The sequence below is a fragment of the Balaenoptera acutorostrata genome, chromosome 1 (assembly GCF_949987535.1).
Source record: "Balaenoptera acutorostrata chromosome 1, mBalAcu1.1, whole genome shotgun sequence".
NCBI classification, from domain to species: Eukaryota; Metazoa; Chordata; class Mammalia; order Artiodactyla; family Balaenopteridae; genus Balaenoptera; species Balaenoptera acutorostrata.
The window spans coordinates 160,410,762-160,432,586 of NC_080064.1; the positions used below are offsets into that span (position 1 = coordinate 160,410,762).

The window sequence follows — 21,825 nt, forward strand, 5'->3', positions numbered from 1 at the left end:
GAGTTTCAGAGAGGCTAGATCTCTATAAACTTTCTGCCCATGTGCCCTTTTCCCACGAAAATGTGCTCCAGTAAAACAAGGAAGTATAACAAGACAAGAGGGAAACAGAATCTAGGACATAGGGGATCCAACATAAGAGAGCAGAGATATGTGAGATCCCAGATGACTTCACACAGATATCCCAGGAAAAGAGGCATAGAGCAGGCCTAGGGGAACACTAGTCTATATGGGAGTAGGAAGACAAAAGATCGGGGAAAAGTGTCTCCAAGAAAAAAATGGAACAGATGTGGCTTAGTAGACGGAAAATATTTTTGATAGGCATGTGACAAATGTTCAAACATTTGGGGAAAAAAATAGCTGTTAGAAAACAGGCAAGTGAATATAGTCAGGAAATTAATTCCACAGAAAAAATGAAGAATGTGAAAGCAGGGAGACCAGGCAGGGAGCTACTTACTGCATGTGGCTGTGTGAGATCACGTTGGCTAGGAAAAGGGGGTTGGGTTATCCTAGAGAAGTGCAGAAGGGCTCCAATTTCATTAATATTGAAGAAGAAGAATGAAGGGTGTGCAAGGAGGAGGCACAGTCAGAGAACTATATGGCTCAGCAGTGCACAATATTTGCAGAGTCGTAGTAATGTAAACATTGATTCTGATGTAATAAAAACTGATACATGTTGAGGGAACACAGGGAGGGAAATAACGTCATGGTGGACCGAAGAAGCTAAGCTTTCACCTGCTATGACAAGAAGTCAATGGACAGTGCTAAAAATTAACTTACCTGTTATACTTTTATTACTTTGGTTAAAAAATAAGATCAAAAAAATAAGGCAAAAGAATTTAAGGCAGATCTTTATACTACAACCATATTAGTGAAATTTAACTGAAATGTCAGAACCCTTAAAAAATGGGCACTACTAAGTCAAAGACTTTCCTGAATACATTTGATAATTAGGAAAATAGAGATTTAGAAAATCTACCAAAAAGAGGTCCATGCTAACAGTATGGGATCCATCATATTTTTAGGAATCATGGCAGACATATTTTTAATTCAAACTATTAATTTCTTAACTTTTCAACTGTTTACTTACATGGTTTAAAGGGTTGCTCTTCGTCTTTTCCCGCACTAAGAATAAAAAAAATTAACTGATGAATTCTGATACAAATGCCATAGAAAAATAAAAGTAGTCACTAATTATTTGATGGATTACCAATAACACAATGAGATAAAATTCCATTCTATTTTTTAAAATAATTTCCAACAAAATATATAATTTAAATCACCCAGCAAGATGAGTCCTATAAATAAAATCTAAAAACTTAGTTTCACTTTTTTGACCTAATAGATATTCTGTATTAGGTACAAATGAAAGACTCCCCATTTACAAAAGAAAAGGACAAAGCAAATTAGGCCAGGTGAGAAACTTAGCTAATAAAAAAATTTACCTGCTGCATAGCTGAACTACTAGCCAGGAGTATTTTCTAATTCTTCATTTACACACAGCTTACTTTAATTACCACCATCTACAGATGACAACTCTAAGAACCAGTTTCTGGCCAGGCACTCATCTCCGAACGCACCAGTATCTCTGGAAGCATCCTGAACCACTTAATGGTAACCTACTCAAATACCTTACTGAAAAAATACACAACTGGAAAGTAACCTATGTTAAACGTAAATTTTAAAATGAGTGTGCTGACCTAAATGAACATATCTACAGCACACAAAACTGTTTTGCTCCAACAAAGGCCAGAAGAATAAAAGCCTGAAGAGGGTCTTAGGCCACACTCTTGCTCACATTGCCTCCTTTAACTCCAGACAGGCATCACAGGCACGGATTCCTTAAGGCTGAAGAGAGAGACAGGCATGGGACAGCTTTTCTTTTACTGTCTCCAGAGCCCCTCTACATGTGAGCAGCTCATGGCTCTGGAAGAAACTGAGAAATAGAGCAATCCTAACCAGAAATGAGTGGCTCAAGTACACACACTAGAAAAATGCAAGTTAGAAACCCCAGGAGCTTCCAGGTTGGTGAACACGTAGTACCCTTGCAGGGGGCATCAAAGCTCTGTGCCCTGTCCCCATGCCTGGCCCTATGCATCTCTTCCATCTGGCTGTTCCTGAGTTATATCCTTTTATAAAAACCAGTGATCTAACGGAAAAAAACAAAAAGCAAAACAACAACAACAAAAAACCAAACCTCCGTTTTTTATTGTGCTGCTTCACTTTAAATATTATGGAATGTTCACTTCTTGTATTCCTGCTCTCGTAATCAACTGAAAAACTTGGTCACGTATGGCTCTTTAGCAAATAAACTAGGATTTAACATAACATTAAGGAAGACAGGCAGGCAAGCAGGAGTGCAAAAAATTCTACGGTTCTGATTCTCATCTTAAAACAAGGAGGACACAGGAAATTTATCTGAGTTTCACATGCTGAGGATAATCTTCTGGAAAACCCCATATGGCATGTTGCTCTTATTACCCTGGCACAGCACTACATTAGGATGAGAAAGTTTTGAATAGCTTAAAAGTTCTGAGTAGCAGAAATCTGGATGTGAGATAGGCTCGTCTGGTTGAACACTGTGTAAAACAGGGCCAGAATCACAAGGCTCAATTCCCATATATAACAACTGATTTTTCTGATTTGATCAAATGAAAACCTAACTGTGACCTAAACCCTATCATTTGTCTTTAACATATGTGCTCTTCGGAGCAAGGGGAAAAGGACAAAGTAGCATGCAGAAATAGACCACATCTAAATCATGTGGCCAGTTGACTATGTTGATAAAGAGGTGGCAAAATGTATAAACAGATAGTCTAAGTGTTCTCCTCCCTAAAACACTGACAACTAAAGGAAACTGTATCATCAACATATTAAAATAAGACAAGTGAATACATAAAAAAAGTGAAACATTTAAACCACTGTAAGAGTTTTTCTAAATACCTCCTATAATACACAAAACAAAAACAGTTTTCACTCTTTTTCTCAGGGAAAAAAAAGCATTGCCTTACCCTCTGTTTGAGATTTGCTCAGACAAACTGTGCTTGGCCTTGGGTGGTCAGAAGGGTTTGGTTCCAAAGCTAAGTCTGTATAGGAAGAAGAGAAAAAGGTGTGGTGATTTAGTTGAGTAGAAAAATACATGATTTTAAAGATAGCTACACATTGATTGAAACCACTTTTAATAGTCTTGAGAAGAGCTTTTAGTAATGACAAAAAGGCAATTTTAGTAAAGGCACAATATAAAAATCCTATTGGGAAACAGCAAAATTGTAGAAACTCTCCATACATGTGGAATAAAACCATGGCTATGTCTTAGACTTCTTTAACTTGCACCTAAATCATCTATGCCATTTTTAGATGAATCATATATGTGACTCCCCTCCTATTTATCAATTAAAAATTCAGTCACCCTCTTTTAAAGCTGATATTACTAGCACATTCCAGGAACAGTCTCAAGAAGCACGTTATGCTGTGGCCAACTACTGTCAGATACCAGCTCAATATATCAAATATGCCAAAACGAAGTGAGTTGCTTTTGGCAAATGTTCTTCAGACAATCAAATGGCTAATTCTAACTCCATTCAACAAATGAACTCATCTAATTGGCTGTGGTTTATCTGGGGGCTATTCATCATGGCAGATTTAAGAGGACTACATAAAAGTTCAATGTTCTAATCTATAGGAACACTTCCATGATAGTGATTTTTAACTTTGCCCTCTATTTCCAAAGCTAAACTCACTTCTTCATTCCACGCTGCGTGATTAATTTGGGGCTTCAATAAGAGTACTTTCTGGAGCAGATCATAGGGCTACTAGAAAAAAATTTTGGCCACACCTACACGAAAAGGTGGGTCTGCCTGTAGCCCACCTTGCACCAAGGTGGGATAGCGTCTTCTATTTAGGCAGAAATACAAAACAAGCACAAGCTACCACACAGGATAGTAAGGTTGTTGTTTAAAACAAACAAACAAACATAAAAGCCCTATGACACTTCCTCAGCAAAGTCCATCTCAAACCATTTAACCAATCTTTTAAGAAACTGGACCAAGATTCAGATAAAGAGTAATGGTTAAGGCAATTATTTCCCAAACCACATAATAACTGATCTGTTTTTGAAAGATGGCTTTGATGGTCAAAGTGAAATACAAATATATCCCTGCCTCTGAGAGAATCCAAAGAATACACACATTGATATATTAAAAACTAATTAGTCTAGTAGTGAATTCTGTCTAACCCAGCATTCCACAAATGTATCTACCTAGAATCCCCTTTTCCCACCCAGAAAGAATTTTGCACGAACAGTAATTTTGGACTTCCCGTTTTAACAGGAATCTGAGCCATCCATTTTAATGTCATTGCCAGCACTAGTAATTTACAGAGCTAAACCAACTGCTTTGTTCTTCATGAAAATTCCTTCACTGAATTTGAAGTTTATCAAGCTGCTTTTGGAGAAAATATTCTATTCAACATTTTTATGTAAAAGACCCATAGAATTATTTTAAAGTTTTTTTCTCCTACATATTTGAAAAATTAAGACAATGGGAAAATAAATTATTTCAGCTGTACACAAAATGGCAGGCAGAGACTTTCACAGCTGCCTCTAACCTATAGCTTCCGAAAGAATTCATGACTACTTACCTATACCAAAAAGAAAGTAAATAGACTACATTTGAATCTAAAAAATAAGCAGAAATGTTTGCAAAGTAGCTGTATTATTTATCAGTGTCTATGGCATGGTAAAACTTAACAATTTTCAATGGAATTCCAGGAAAATTAAGTGCCAGAATCAAAGAGAAGCAAGCTTTAACACACACACACACACACACACACACACACACACCCGCCAAACCAAGATGTGCTACTACAGATCTAAATACAAAAATCAAGAAGGCTGGGATAAAAGAAATGACAACATGCAAAAAAAAAAAAGTAAACTTAGCCCAAGTGACCAGAAAAAAGCTGGCACTCTCCCTACTCTATCCTAGGGGGTTCAAAGGTAGGCACAGGACCCAGGACCGGCCAATCAATCACAGCTGTCCTGGGACTTCCCAAGAAAAGAGAAAGGCAGAACTGTACTCTAGGATCCTTAGCTAGTCTTGAGCTGCTGGACACTCCCCTTGCTATCATGAGGGGAAAGGCTTTTCAGGAGACATCAACAGAGGAGAGCAGAACTGAGGAGATCATTTAACTCCTGGGTCAAGTAGTGCTTAACTCTGTGATGTTCTTTTAACTTGCAACTGAAGGAGACCTGGTTAATCAGCAGTACTGATGATCACACTAAAGGTGGGGAAAGGTAAAAGTCACTTGCTCATTCCTTTAACAAATATCATGAACAAAAATCTGCATGAGACAAAACGATGCTCTGTTTAAAAATTACACACAACCATTCACAATCATTAACACACAATGATTCACAACCGTTACTTTTAGTTGCTTTTCTTATACGTTAAAAAAAGCTCTAATTAGTGTACAATTTATGTCTTCTTGTTACTAACAAGCGCTCTCCACCCCACTGTTGCATATTTATTGTCTAATGAATACACACTGGCCCATCAAGTGTTATTCCTATACTGGACTTAGCCAATCCCTTATTGCTGGGGATTGGTGCTTACAAAGTTCTATTCTTAAAATATTAGGAGGAAAATCTTCATGTACATAGTTTTTTAAAATAATGGTTTTATCTCCTTAGCAAAGATCTTCGGAAGTGGAATGACTAAGCCAAAAGGTTAGATCACTTTCACGGCTCCATGTACAATGCTAAATTGCTTCCTAAAGAAGGTGGGGGGCACATTAGGGTATAATGCTACCAATCATGACATTTTGAGTTCCTACCCTTGCTTTGGATACTTGAAAAAAAAAAAAATTCCTACTGATATGAATGAGGAACCTCACTGTAGATCTAATTTGTATTTCTTTTGATTACACAGTTTGACCATTTTCCCACAGTTATCAGTGTCATTTCCACTTTGGTGAGTTGGCCTATCATTTGAATGTACTGTAAACACCAGGGCCCTACTGCTGTCAGTTTGCATGAGGTTTTCAGAAAATATTAATCTTTTGTTTATAGCCTATATAACTAACAATTTTCTATATAACTTGCACTTTTTGCTACTGAAAAATACCACATCACTATCTTATAGAATGGACATGTGAGCCATTAGACAGTAAACTCATACATACACACAATATTTCTGCACTTCCCATTAACTATCTTCCCAAGAGCCTAAGGAGACTATGATAAAACCTACCACACTCTTCACTATCACAAAGGTAAGACTGCCGACTATTAAGCAAAGCTTTACCACCCACCATCCCTCTCATCCCTCTCCCCACCACATGCACACACAGTAATTTAGAGACTTCAGGAAATTACTGTGCATTCAGGAAATTACATGGATTCTTCTGAAAGTTATTTCTTTAGAAACCTCTGAGAATGTTTTACCCAGGAGAAATATTCTTGAGCTCATGATTAGGGGTTATGATTAAAACTGTATTTTAAGACCCATCATTTTTGTATTATCAATTTAAATTGCAACTTATTTGACAGCAAGATAGGTCGATGTAGAAAAAGTATGATTAAAAAAAAATTAAACTCGGTCTTAATGTAAACATTCCTCAGAGGAAACCTGTAAAACACCACCAACACTGAATACTGTTTTTCCTCCAATCTAAGATTCTACCAGTTGTTAAGATCCATCTCAATTGCAGTTGTTAAAAGTGTGAAAACATAGGCAACTTAGAACAAATGAAATGCATTACTGAAGGCTAAAAGTGTTAAAACTATGCTATCAAACTGTCGATAAATGATTTTTCCTTGTTAAAATATTAGAGGGAGAGGGAAGTGACCAAGAAAGCATCTGACAGAAGCAGCATATTTCAGAAAGCGATTAATATCAACATATTGATTTCAATAGATTCCAAAGAAACAGGCGACGTCAGCAGTTTCTGGGCAGCTGCTGAGCACCAGCTTACTTAACGGTAACCACTGCGTTTACTGACCTGCCCGAGCACCCCTACAGTGCACAGTGTAGTAGCTTTATGGCTCATAATGCAAACATTACAATCTTTACAATTACCATGTAAACTGATGATTTCATCTCTTTGAGTCCACACTTGCCACCGCAGTCAGGGAGTTCCTGCCAGCCAGCCCTGAGCTGGGCTGCCTCACCAGCGGGTACACAGCAGGCTCCTGCACCTGCCAGGCTACTGCTCACCCAAGCCTTGATCCTGCTTTCCTAGCTTCTGACAATCCTGGCTTCCAAACTTCCCAGCTCTGGTTTCCAACTGCTTCTGTACCTGCCTCTACCCTGGTTCTCAGTTTTGCCTTATTTTAATCCTCAATCAGTGTTACAGTGCATGACTGAGAGGTGACACATAGGTAAGTACACCTGGCTTTATATATTTCTAAAGAGTACTTTACTCAGTTTCTTGGACTTTTAAGAACCTTTCTGGGTTGCAAGTTACCTTCATTTCATTTCACGTTATGCAGTGTTACTGTTTTAACTCTTAAGTTTTATTACTTTCATACACTAAACCAACAACAACAAAAAAGGGTGAGAAAAAAGGTAGTATTCCAAAGAAGCTCACATAATGTCAACAATAAATTCTGTTCCTATATGCCATGCATTTGGAATTTACAGTCCTACTCTCTATCAATACTCATTTTTAAAACCTTGGACAACTCAATTTATACCTAAGAGAAGAATTCCTACACTACCTAACTCAGAACATGGTGAGAATCAAATGAAATGCAAGAGCAATCTATATACTACAGCCTATTTTAGACCCTTATTAATATCGCTTTTTTGTTCAAGCCACTGTTGGCTCTCACCTGAGCCACCGCACCAGCCTCCTAACTGGTCTCCCTCTCTGCTTCCTTCCACCCTTACAGTCTATTCTCACACAGTAGCTGGTCTGATCTCCCTCCACCCTCTCTACCCCCCTTCCCTTTTTCTAAGAATTAACATCATTCCCCTGCATAGAATCCTTCAATGGTTTCCCATGACAATTAGACTAAAATTCATATTTTTCTGTCAAGGCCCACTAGGCATACAAGGTCTTAATCCCCCATATTCCTCCTGGCATTCATTCACTCAGCTGCAGCCACCCATCTTTCTGTCCTTGGCACGCATCAAGCATATTCCCTTCTTAGGAACTGCACAGAAGCCTCTTCTCCCACAGCCTCACATGGCTCTCTTAGGACTGCTCATGGGTCGCTTAAGGAGAGAAGCTGTCTTTAACCACCCCTTGTAAAACTGTCCTCCTCCCCAGCCCATTACACCTTCATTTTCTTTCTTAGTGTTCTCACCTGATGTTATTCTTGTGTCGTCAGCCCCCAGGCACCTCTAGAAAGTAAGGACCTGAGTTAGGATACGGGTTTTGTCTTGTCTAACCACTGTTTGTCCTGCCTCTGGAATGGTGCCTAATAATCATGTTTCAGTGTACCCAAAACCAGTTAAGTTTCTCCCAATTTTCCCACATCATCTAAGATTTCTTCTAATGCTCTCTTTTGATGTGTTTGTCACCTAAGACCAGAGTTAATTTCAGATCTCTTAGAGTAGTAGTTTAGTTACTCAGAATCAAAGACACAAGACAGGTTACCAAGAACCACGAAAACCTAAAAGAGGAAATCTAATGTTCAGTGAAAAATCAATGGTAACTTTAATTTGGGAAAAGAACATTTAATGTTAAAATACCTTTACTACAAAATGACTCACCCTATGAATTTAATGAAGTCGTAAGACAAAGTGTACAATCAGAATGCTATAGGGAAGTATCAATACAATGCATCAGTTTTTATCTGTGTCCCCTGAATAAAGCATTATAATGGGATTATAAAAGATGCTCAACCATAAAGGCTGGGTAAATGAATTATGCTCCAATCATTCGATGGCACAGTAAACAGTTGGTAAAAGGCAGGCTGTAGAGCTATGCGCAGTTGCATGGAAATACATCACCCTGGAGCACTCTCTAGGTGTCAGCACAGTTCCAGGAGCTTCATGTCGTTACTTTTCTTTATAACAAAAAGTTACAAAGTGGCACAGAAAGAACAATCCCATCTTTGTAAAATAAACACAATGTTATGTTTATATGCATACAAAAGGTTCAGGAAGAATCAACACCAAAATAGTAATAAAAATTCTGGATATTCTGAGTGTGAGTGAAGGACTTTTCTGTGTTTTCTAAATCTTTTACATCAAATGTTTATTAATACTGTCACCAAAAAAAGGAAAGATCTGTCGCTCAGAGGTTTTTCCACATCATATTGCCAATTCCTTCCCTACCCACTCTTCAGGGGGATGGGAGGTAGGGGTCACTTGAGAGAGCACCTTTCACCAGAAAATTAGCAAAGCTCCTAAGGTCAGAACATAAAGGCTGTATGAAAAGTTGATGAATAAAAATAAAATCAGATAATAGGACCGTAGCATCTTATTTTCTATTATGACACTACCATCAGTTATATTAGATATACTGTTAAAGACAAAGTAGTAAACAATTCTTTTGAGTCTATCTGAAATCTATACTACGTTCTTAGGAGTTACTTTTTTGAGATGGCTTGAAGAAATCATGTTCTTCTCCAATGTTTCTGAAGAACAAGACAGAGCATCATTTATGTACGATTTTCTCTAAGTAACCAAATAATTCTTCACTGTAGAAAAGCCAAAATGTTTTATATCTGAGTAGGTATTTCTCAGTTTCCAGGGAAACTGATACAAAATTGTCTGAAATAAAGACATTAAGAGCAAACTTCCAATGTGCCTGTGCTTTATATTTGGTGTTCTGACCTTGTTTCTATGGAAACTTAATTAATAGGCAAATGCTGAAATTGAGGTTTCTCTTATCACTTTATTGAATGCCCCCCCCAAAAAGACAAATTGAAATGAAATTTTAACAATCATGTTAAACATAAAAAGGTAAATTCTGTACTCATGAACTCTATTTTTCCAGTTCCTGATTTAGCACTCCTTCCTTATCATACATAGTCGTATGCTAAATGCTTAGTACCTTACCTGCCCGCTTACCAGCTTCCCCTAATGTCCCTCTGTCCAGGGCATTCTCGGCTTCAATTGGATTTCACCAGAACAAACTCTTTAAATTATATCAACGTGTTTACCTGACTGATGAATTTAGGCTATTTCATGACTTCTACTTTTATTCATATCCATTGCAATATATGTACAGACAGAGAATGGAGAGGTAAATGTTGCTTCTGAGTTGTGTACAATAAACTGGAATGGCAATAATCAAAACTGGAGTATGCTGAGATAGGCCTAACTTATGGATAAATTATAAAATATAAGGTGCACTCTAAACAGTTTCTTAAGCATCCCAAGAACTGAATTTGGCATATCTACCACCTCCCAAGTCTGTCTCTTTTGTTCAGTAGCTGTGTTACACAGTCATTTCAGATCTCTAAGTCTTGGCTTCTTCATCGGCAACAGAGGGAGAATATATACGGGCCTTATTTGTAGATGGAAGGGCCAAGTGAAATACACAAGAAAATGCATTGTAAATCTTAAAAGAATTCTATAAAGGTCCAATTTTCGTCTCTCATCCTACATTAGCCAACTACTAACTGTTTTTAAAAATCATTTAGAGGCTTACCTTATAGCAACAAGCAGAGCAGTTTTCACAAGTACTTACATGCTTTGTGTTTAAAGCTACAATTAATTCACATAATTTGTTCATTCTTTCACAATATCTAACTATTCTGAAAAGGGAGTACTTTCCACTTACAAAGCCACGTCCATCATAAGGGTGAATCCACAGGCTTAATTATTCTAACTTTTAAAGAAATTAAATAAACCCAACTAAAATTTAAATAGAAGAGCTGTAAGACATTTCGTCTATGAAATAATGAAATAATCTCTGGCATTTAAATGAAACAAATGGGCCAGTGGGGCTTTAACATCTTTATGATACAATGTTTTATACTTCAAAGAACAGTCTTTATTAAAGTGCCACTATGCTACCCAGAAATTTTTTTTTTTAACCTAGAGCCATCCCTTTCCAAAATTCTAGAGGCAAAAATCAAACATTTCCTCTCTGCTCTCTCTCCTCTCCTCCCCGACAACACCCACCCCCAGCCACTTAGCCATCAGAACTTTTACCTGAACATTCTTAAAGTTAAATAGTATTCTACTGGGGGGGGGGCGGAGGAGGGAGCCATGGAGACATTTTTCTGCAGGATGGATGTGGTATGTTAACTCCCAAACCTTTATATTACAAATGACAATCTGAAGTTGTTTTTTCTCCTTTGAAACTTCTGTCCAGCAGTCTCAGGAACCACCTCACCGCTCCCTTAGAACAGGCAACGTGCAAAAGAAGTCGGTTAAGGCTGTGCAGCTGAAGACATACTTGTGTCAAAGTGGGAATTTAAAAGTAATCAGAACTCCATGGGGTCTCCTTTGGTAAAGAAAAAAAACCCAACAACTATTCTCTGCAGCCGTGGCAGTAACGTTTCACACCGTTCACAGTTATTTTAAGCCCCTCTCCCACCATTTTCTTTCCTATCGTGTTCAAATTATAGTTAGAAGGGATAAAGTAGCTTCTATCAGGGCGACTAAAAACATTAAAATCCAAAGAATTTTAGTTAAGAACACCATACTGACTCTGTCCATCTCTATTTTGAATTTAAATGACAAATCCTCTAATGTTTGTCTTAATTGTCTCGAGTATCAACTACCTTAACGAATAGAAGTCTATCATCAGGCCCTTACCTAGTTCCTTCGCTTAGGTACCATCTGGATAGGGAGACGGGATGGATACGCCGAAGTTAGAGTATTTAAGTTTTCATTAAGAAAAGAGAGAATACACCAGAAAGTCTCTGCTAAGTCCCACGAGATGTTAAATAGAACCACGAACAGGAAGGGCCGCGGATTGGAGGGTCTCAGGCCGGGCTGGGAAATGGGAACGGGGGAAAGAATTGGGCATTCGGGTAGGGAAGAGGGAAGGAGACTGGCCGGACGCGACTGGTAAAGAATAAGGGGTGGGGATGCCAAGCAGAGCCAGCCTTCGTCCCCGGTGCCCAGCCCTGGGAGAGCCAACTCCGGGCAAGAAGGAGCCCTAGGCGGCGTCTCCCTCCCGGGGGACCCTGGGGGCGGCGGAGGCCAGAGGTAAGCCCGAGAGCAGACGGCGCCGACCCCGCGAGGGGCGAGGTGCGCCCGCCGCTTCTTACCTTCGGGCATCTCCCGGTCGCTGATGTGCTGCAGGTGGTGGCCTTCGCCACCTGCGAAATCCAACTCGGCGGGTTCCACGGTAGCCACCGCCGGAGCTACTGCCACCGCGTTCCCGGCCGCCGCCTTGTAGACCTCAAACTCGTAGTCCGGCTTCGCTGACCCCCTGCGCCGGCCCACCTTGGGGCTGGCATTGGGGCACAGGCAACAAGACAGCGAGTTCCCCATGGGGCGCCTTCACTCCTCGCCGCCGCCGCCTCCGCTCGTCCCCCGACTCCGCTGAGCTCAGAAGCCGCCCCCTCCCCCAACAATGGCGCGGCGGGCACTGGCAGCCCCGGGCTATGCCGGGGCTGTGCCGCACATGCAGACGCGACTTCGCCCGCCGCTCTCCTGTCCGCCCAGCCGCCGGGCCCCGGGCAGGGGCCCGGCCCCGGCCGCACCCCCGCCGCCGCCGCCTCCCCGGAGCCAACTAGTCTGTGAGGGCGGTGACCAGACCGGCTTATTTAAAAGGGGTGGGAACCAGACAAGCGCTGAGACACGCAACCACTGCAGGGAGAGAGCGCAGCCGGAGCTCCTCCTCCTTCCGCCGCCGCCTCCCAACTGAAAGTAGCTAGCTCGGCCGGCCCTTGCCTACCGGAATGTGTCCTTCGGTCACCTGGTTACGACGGACCAATCACGACCAGAGTTCCCTCAGAGCGCAGGCATGTGACTCACAATGCCCCGCCCCCGCCCGCGGCTGCCCCGCCCCCCGAGCGGCGCGCCCCGGACTCTGGTTTCCATTCATCTCTCGCGCTCCGAGCTTTCCGGTCCTGTGGGAAGCGCCGCGTTTGTTTTTTTTTTGTGTTGTTTTGTTTTGTTTTGTTTTGTTTGTTTTTTTATACTGCAGGTTCTTATTAGGCATCAGTTTTATACACATCAGTGTATACATGTCAATCCCAATTCAGCACACCACCATCCCCACCTCACCGCAGTTTTCCCCCCTTGGTGTCCATATGTCCATTCTCTACATCTGAGTCTCAACTTCTGCCCTGCAAACTGGATCAGCTGTACCATTTTTCTAGGTTCCACATACATGCATTAATATACGATATTTGTTTTTCTCTTTCTGACTTACTTCACTCTGTATGACAGTCTCTAGATCCATCCACGTCTCAACAAATGACTCAATTTCGTTCCTTTTTATGGCTGAGTAATATTCCATTGTATATATGTACCACAACTTCTTTATCCATTCGTCTGTTGATGGGCATTTAGCTTGCTTCCATGACCTGGCTATTGTAAATAGTGCTGCAATGAACATTCGGGTGCATGTGTCCTTTTGAATTACGGTTTTCTCTGGGTATATGCCCAGTAGTGGGATTGCTGGGTCATATGGTAATTCTGTTTTTAGTTTTTTAAGGAAGCTCCATATTGTTCTCCATAGTGGCTGTATCAATTTACATTCCCACCAACAGTGCAAGAGGGTTCCCTTTTCTCCACACCCTCTCCAGCATTTGTTGTTTGTAGATTTTCTGATGATGCCCATTCTAACAGGAGTGAGGTGATACCTCATTGTAGTTTTGATTTGCATTTCTCTAATAATTAGTGATGTTGAGCATCTTTTCATGTGCTTCGTGGCCGTCTGTATGTCTTCTTTGGAGAAATGTCTATTTAGGTCTTCTGCCCATTTTTGGATTGGGGTGTTTGTTTCTTTGATATTGAGCTGAATGAGCTGTTTATATATTTTGGAGATTAATCCTTTGTCCGTTGATTCATTTGCAAATATTTTCTCCCATTCTGAGGGTTGTCTTTTTGTCTTGTTTATGGTTTCCTTTGCTGTGCAAAAGCTTTGAAGTTTCATTAGGTCCCACTTGTTTATTTTTGTTTTTATTTCCATTACTCTAGGAGGTGGATCAAAAAAGATCTTGCTGTGATTTATGTCAAAGAGTGTTCTTCCTATGTTTTCCTCTAAGAGTTTTATAGTGTCCAGTCTTATATTTAGGTCTCTAATCCATTTTGAGTTTATTTTTGTGTATGGTGTTAGGGAGTATTCTAATTTCATTCTTTTACATGGAGCTGTCCAGTTTTCCCAGCACCACTTATTGAAGAGACTGTCTTTTCTCCATTGTATATCTTTGCCTCCTTTGTCATAGATTAGTTGACCATAGTTGCGTGGGTTAATCTCTGGGCTTTCTATCTTGTTCCATTGATCTATGTTTCTGTTTTTGTGCCAGTACCATATTGTCTTGATTACTGTAGCTTTGTAGTATAGTCTGAAGTCAGGGAGTCTGATTCCTCCAGCTCCATTTTTTTGCCTCAAGACTGCTTTGGCTATTCGGGGTCTTTTGTGTCTCCATACAAATTGTAAGATGATTTGTTCTAGCTCCGTAAAAAATGCCATTGGTAATTTGATAGGGATTGCATTGAATCTGTAGATTGCTTTGGGTAGTATACTCATTTTCACAATGTTGATTCTTCCAATCCAAGAACATGGTATATCTCTCCATCTGTTGGTATCATCTTTAATTTCTTTCATCAGTGTCTTATAGATTTCTGCATACAGGTCTTTTGTCTCCCTAGGTAGGTTTATTCCTAGGTATTTTATTCTTTTTGTTGCAATGGTAAATGGGAGTGTTTCCATAATTTCTCTTTCAGATTTTTCATCATTAGTGTATAGGAATGCAAGAGATTTCTGTGCATTAATTTTGTAACCTGCAACTTTACCATATTCATTAATTAGCTCTAGCAGTTTTCTGGTGGCAGTTTTAGGATTCTCTATGTATAGTATCATGTCATCCGCAAACAGTGACAGTTTTACTTCTTCTTTTCCAATTTGTATTCCTTTTATTTCTTTTTCTTGTCTGATTGCCGTGGCTAGGACTTCCAGAACTATGTTGAATAATAGTGGTGAGAGTGGACGTCCTTGTCTCGTTCCTGATCTTAGAGGAAATGCTTTCAGTTTTTCACCATTGAGAATGATGTTTGCTGTGGGTTTGTCATATATGGCCTTTATTATGTTGAGGTAGGTTCCCTCTATGCCCACTTTCTGGAGAGTTTTTATCAGAAATGGGTGTTGAATTTTGTCAAAAGCTTTTTCTGCATCTATTGAGATGATCATATGGTTTTTCTTCTTCAATTTGTTAATATGGTGTATCACATTGATTGATTTGCGTATATTGAAGAATCCTTGCATCCCTGGGATAAATCCCACTTGATCGTGATGTATGATCCTTTTAATGTGTTGTTGGATTCTGTTTGCTAGTATTTTGTTGAGGATTTTTGCATCTATATTCATCAGTGATATTGGTCTGTAATTTTCTTTTTTTGTAGTGTCTTTGTCTGGTTTTGGTATCAGGGTGATGGTGGCCTCATAGAATGAGTTTGGGAGTGTTCCTTCTTCTGCAATTTTTTGGAAGAGTTTGAGAAGGATGGGTGTTAGCTCTTCTCTAAATGTTTGATAGAATTCACCTGTGAAGCCATCTGGTCCTGGACTTTTGTTTGTTGGAAGATTTTTAATCACAGTTTCAATTTCATTACTTGTGATTGGTCTGTTCATATTTTCTGTTTCTTCCTGATTCAGTCTTGGAAGGTTATACCTTTCTAAGAATTTGTCCATTTCTTCCAGGTTGTCCATTTTATTGGCATAAAGTTGCTTGTAGTAGTCTCTTAGGATGTTTTGTATTTCTGCGGTGTCTGTTGTAACTTCTCCTTTTTCGTTTCTGATTTTATTGATTTGAGTCCTCTCCCTCTTTTTCTTGATGAGTCTGGCTAATGGCTTATCAATTTTGTTTATCTTCTCAAAGAACCAACTTTTAGTTTTATTGATCTTTGCTATTGTTTTCTTTGTTTCTATTTCATTTATTTCTGCTCTGATCTTAATGATTTCTTTCCTTCTGCTAACTTTGGGTTTTGTTTGTTCTTCTTTCTCTAGTTTCTTTAGGTGTAAGGTTAGATTGTTTACTTGAGATTTTTCTTGTTTCTTTAGGTAGGCTTGTATAGCTATAAACTTCCCTCTTAGAACCGCTTTTGCTGCATCCCATAGGTTTTGGGTCGTCGTGTTTTCATTGTCATTTGTCTCTAGGTATTTTTTTATTTCCTGTTTGATTTCTTCAGTGATCTCTTGGTTATTTAGTAACGTATTGTTTAGCCTCCATGTGTTTGTCTTTTTTACGTTTTTTTCCCTGTAATTCATTTCTAATCTCATAGCGTTGTGGTCAGAAAAGATGCTTGATATGATTTCAATTTTCTTAAATTTACTGAGGCTTGATTTGTGACCCAAGATGTGATCTATCCTGGAGAATGTTCCGTGCGCACTTGAGAAGAACGTGTAATCTGCCGTTTTTGGATGGAATGTCCTATATATATCAATTAAATCTATCTGGTCTATTGTGTCATTTAAAGCTTCTGTTTCCTTATTTATTTTCATTTTGGATGATCTGTCCATTGGTGTAAGTGAGGTGTTAAAGTCCCCCACTATGATTGTGTTACTGTCGATTTCCTCTTTTATAGCTGTTAGCAGTTGCCTTATGTATTGAGGTGCTCCTATGTTGGGTGCATATATATTTATAATTGTTATATCTTCTTCTTGGATTGATCCCTTGATCATTATGTAGTGTCCTTCCTTGTCTCTTGTAACATTCTTTATTTTAAAGTCTATTTTATCTGATATGAGTATAGCTACTCCAGCTTTCTTTTGATTTCCATTTGCATGGAATATCTTTTTCCATCCCCTCACTTTCAGTCTGTATGTGTCCCTAGGTCTGAAGTGGGTCTCTTGTAGACAGCATATATATGGGTCTTGTTTTTGTATCCATTCAGCCAGTCTATGTCTTTTGGTTGGGGCATTTAATCCATTCACGTTTAAGGTAATTATCGATATGTATGTTCCTATGACCATTTTCTTAATTGTTTTGGGTTTGTTTTTGTAGGTCCTTTTCTTCTCTTGTGTTTCCCACTTAGAGAAGTTCCTTTAGCATTTGTTGTAGAGCTGGTTTGGTGGTGCTGAATTCTCTTAGCTTTTGCTTGTCTGTAAAGCTTTTGATTTCTCCATCGAATCTAAATGAGATCCTTGCCGGGTAGAGTAATCTTGGTTGTAGGTTCTTCCCTTTCATCACTTTAAGTATATCATGCCACTCCCTTCTGGCTTGCAGAGTTTCTGCTGAGAAATCAGCTGTTAACCTTATGGGAGTTCCCTTGTATGTTATTTGTCGTTTTTCCCTTGCTGCTTTCAGTAATTTTTCTTTGTCTTTAATTTTTGCCACTTTGATTACTATGTGTCTCGGCGTGTTTCTCCTTGGGTTTATTCTGTATGGGACTCTCTGCGCTTCCTGGACTTGGGTGGCTATTTCCTTTCCCATGTTAGGGAAGTTTTCGACTATAATCTCTTCAAATATTTTCTCTGGTCCTTTCTCTCTCTCTTCTCCTTCTGGGATCCCTATAATGCGAATGTTGTTGCGTTTAATGTTGTCCCAGAGGTCTCTTAGGCTGTCTTCATTTCTTTTCATTCTTTTTTCTTTAGTCTGTTCCACAGCAGTGAATTCCACCATTCTGTCTTCCAGGTCACTTATCCGTTCTTCTGCCTCAGTTATTCTGCTATTGATTCCTTCTAGTGTAGTTTTCATTTCAGTTATTGTATTGGTCATCTCTGTTTGTTTGTTCTTTAATTCTTCTAGGTCTTTGTTAATCATTTCTTGCATCTTCTCAATCTTTGCCTCCACTCTTATTCCGAGGTCCTGGATCATCTTCACTATCATTATTCTGAATTCTTTTTCTGGAAGGTTGCCTATCTCCACTTCATTTAGTTGTTTTTCTGGGGTTTTTTCTTGTTCCTTCATCTGGTACATAGCCCTCTGCCTTTTCATCTTCTCTGTCTTTCTGTAACTGTGGTTTTTGGTCCACAGGCTGCAGGATTGTAGTTTTTCTTGCTTCTGTTCTCTGCCCTCTGGTGGTTGAGGCTATCTAAGAGGCTTGATGGGAGGCTCTGGTGGTGGGTAGAGCTGACTGTTGCTGTGGTGGTCAGAGCTCAGTAAAAACGCCGCGTTTGTTAATCGAAGCCGTCCTGAGTCAGTGGGCTCTGTAGAAAGCCCCTGTTCGTAAAATGCCAGTTCAGTTAGCAACTCGGTTTCACCGGGTCGACAGTTGACTCATTTGATGTATCGCTCAACGAACTTAGTTTCACCCCAATTTTTGACCGTTTTTTATAACTGAATGCTCCTCCTATCTTGCCTTCCAAAGAGTGTTAGTTTCCGCCTACAGTTTAACCATAGCAACCCCCGGGGCCCTGGTCCTACTCTCAATAAAGAGCTGTGGCTGTGTCTTGAATGAGACTCGAGGACACATCACCCCTCCACTTCCTCATCAGTAAATTAGGTACCGAACTCCTCCCTCCCACCTCTGAGGCGCTGGGATTCAGCAACTCGCTTTTCTCGCCTGTTTCTCTCTTCCACGGCAGGAGTTTCCAGGTTTCCCTACTTTAGCCAACAACAACGCATAAAGCACGATTTTCTCATACAAACTTGAGAGTCACAAAGTGAAGTACCACGGTCTTGATTTGATGAAGATGATAACGATAGTTAACATTTGGCAAACACTATGCGCCCGCCCCCGTTCCAAGTGAGGTACTCATTTAACCCTCGGGAACAAAATCCTCAGAAACCTTCATTTTACAGATTTTACAGAAGCTAAGTAACGTTCCCAAGGTCACACGATTGCTCAGGGGTGTGGCCAGGATTTGATCCCTGATTGTGTGGATCCCCAAAGGCATCTTATTGTGATCATCAGAAAATAAAGGTAGAAGTCAAATTTGGTTGGAAGTGGCATAGTGTATCAGGATTTTCTTTTTTTAAGGAGGAGCAATTTTTTGATGTGGATTTTAAAATACTTTCCCTTCATTCAACATTGATTAGTCCCTCCTACATGCCAGGCACCCGTGTGTGAAAAATAGTCCTGCCCTCAGTGACCTCAGGCACGGTGAGAAAACAAAGGCTTAGAAAGCCCAATAGTCTGAGGTCACACTGCTGCAAAGTGCTTAAACCTGAAATTCAAACCTAGATCTATTAACCCCAAGTAGATGCTGGGGTAAAGAGCTTGGTTTTCTTCCCAGAAACATGAGAGCCATTGAATGTTGTGAAGTTAAGGAGTCACTATCAGGTGGTTTGTAGTGAGGTCACGCTTGAGAATAAGTAGGACTGATGGAAGCAACAAAACCCATTAAGAGACTTTATATTCATCTAAGAGAGGAGTGAGGGTTCAAACTAAAGGCAGTGGCAGAGATTGGAGTGGAGGGAAAGGATCTGAGGTCATTTGGGAGGTAGAATAGAAGGGCTCAGTGACTAGATATGGAGCGGGAAGGGGAAAAGAGAAGCAAAAATGGCTGCTAGGGTTCTGGCTTAGGGAACTATGTAGAGTGTGGTTACTTTTTCTTAGATAGTGCAGGAAAAGGAAGAGGTTTGGGAAGGAAGATCATTTTGGCTTCCGTTAAGCGGAACATGGAAATGGAGCTCTCTGGTTGAAAGTAAGCCTCTGCAGACTAAGTCCATTTTGTGATATCCCAACTTATGTTTTCAAAAATAACACATTAAATCAATTTAAAAATGTGATTGGGGAAATTCCCTAATGTTGACAGCTAAGAATATCACATTTTTCATGGAGCAACTTGGAATCTATGGTTTTAGTAAATGAGGCATCCTATGTAAAATAAAACTGGTAAATGAGAGCTCTACCCACCACCAGAGCCTCCCATCAAGCCTCTTAGATAGCCTCAACCACCAGAGGGCAGACAGCAGAAGCAAGAAAAACTACAATCCTGCAGCCTGTGGACCAAGAAACAGTTAGAGAAAGACAGAGAAGATGAAAAGGCAGAGGGCTATGTACCAGATGAAGGAACAAGAAAAAACCCCAGAAAAACAACTAAATGAAATGGAGATAGGCAACTGCCGTAGACCGGCTGCAGAAAGCTAGAAGTTCCTGGCGGTGAGGGGTAAGGAACTGAAAAGCACCAGTATGGGGTCAGAAGGGCCAAGACAACTGATGGTTGCAAGGCAAGTTTATTCAAAGAGCATGAATGTATATATAGGTTTAGTACGGAACGAATATCAGACAATACATCAGTAAACCTTGTATTTCCACATAATTCTGTCGCCACTATCTATGCACCACTATCTATGCACCACTATCTATGCACCACTATCTATGCGTCAGCATGCCTTATGGGCCATTCTTTGGAGATACAGACTTCCCCCTCAGGGCAGCACGTCCTTCTTCTGGGGAACAACCAGGGGCTCTTAGATGCAGAGCAGGCACCTGGAGCGAAACTGGCCGCAAGCCATTTTCCTTTTTTACGCTCAATACCGCAGCGTCAGGAGTGCATACCAAGAGAGAGACAAGCAGTTCTCCGGAAAGCAGAAAGCTGAATAAGCTTACAGCTTGGGGGCCACCACAACAAATGACACTCATAGTTGGCTCTTTCTGCATGTTTCTGACCCTCTGTTCTGGGGCAGCTCACTCTGGTGGGTCCTTCAGGGGAGGAGCTTGCCATGTGGTCACAGTCTTCGGCGTTGGGCTGAGAACTCTTAGACAGTAGAGCCCGTGGTGTCTGATTAGCTCTGCCCAGCCTCATGAGGAGAAGGGCCTGGCCTGCGTCTCCTGATGTTCCAAAGATGGCTCTCCTGAGGACAAAGCAGGACGGGCTGGAGGGCAGATGCCACTGGTAGAAAGAGCTGTGGCCAGAAGGGGTTTTGCATAGTAATCCAGTACTTGGTCCATTTTCATTCTCCTGCCGTTCAGAGGCCTGGCCCCCGGGTCTGCTTTCACTGTGCTGTTAGTGTCACAGAAACAATACTTTGAGTAAGCAAGAGAGAGCTACAAAGGCACAAAGATCTTTCATATTTGCTTTACACATGCCCTCCCCTGAGCTACCTGCAGACAGGTTTAATATGGGGATCTCTCAGAGCAGGTGCAATAGCAGACAAGGATAGATGGGGAAAGAGAGGGAGGGAGGGAGGAGGGGAGGGAGGAGGGGAGGGAGGGAAGGAGAGGAATGAAAAGTCCCGCTTCTGAGAAAAGAGTTCTTTACAGCCAGATCAAACACAAAACTAGAGGAGCAGCAAACAGGACGATTTTTATTCTCATTCAACTCTCACAGGAGATAGGAACGCACATGCTAAAACAGCATTTGCCGGTGTAAGAGCTCACAGTTTTCCACAAAGTCTTTACCCGACAGGATTGTGCAGTTGAGTTGATCTACAAGTGGTTCATAAAGAGCTCCCCCCTCACCCCGCCACACACACGGAAAAGCCAAGTTTCATAACGCCATGACCCTGATCCCTGAAAAGCCCCCTGGAGGCTGACCGTCAGGCCTCCTGCCTGAAGGTGGTTCATCCCAGGGCGGCTGCAGGCTGCACGCGGGCTCAGTGTGCTCTGGCCACAGGCGGCTGTCCAAGCCCATGCAGCTGCTCTCCTCCCCGCCCAGGTGGGGGGACCCTCCAGGCCACCTGGGGTAGCGCTCCCTCTTGGGGACCCTAAGCATCCAACAGAACCGGAGGGGCCTGTGCTGGGCAACCAGCTGGCTGGAGGGAGGGCATAGCTGGTGTTCTGTCATGGTCTTCCTTGGCCCTTTGTTCTCCCAGCTCAAAGCTTTCGTGATGGAGAAGCCGTCCCCATCTTTAGGGGGAGA

The 21,825-nt window shown here is 41.0% G+C and overlaps 1 protein-coding gene across 14 annotated transcripts in view; it reads right to left on the reverse strand.

Moving 5' to 3' along the window:
- LOC103015852 (cyclin-Y-like protein 1) overlaps positions 1–21,825 on the reverse strand; it is a 311,035-nt gene that overhangs the window by 21,463 nt on the left and 267,747 nt on the right. For 12 of the 14 annotated variants that reach the window (XM_057542040.1, XM_057542010.1, XM_057542054.1 and 9 more), the window contains 2 exons: positions 3,009–3,083; positions 1,088–1,122 (listed from right to left, as the gene is read on the reverse strand). In XM_057542040.1, coding sequence (XP_057398023.1) covers positions 1,088–1,122; positions 3,009–3,083 — 110 coding nt within the window. Of the gene's footprint in view, positions 1–1,087; positions 1,123–3,008; positions 3,084–12,175; positions 12,523–21,825 lie in introns of those variants that run through there. The other 2 variants (XM_057542058.1, XM_057542067.1) reach the window with 2 other exon arrangements.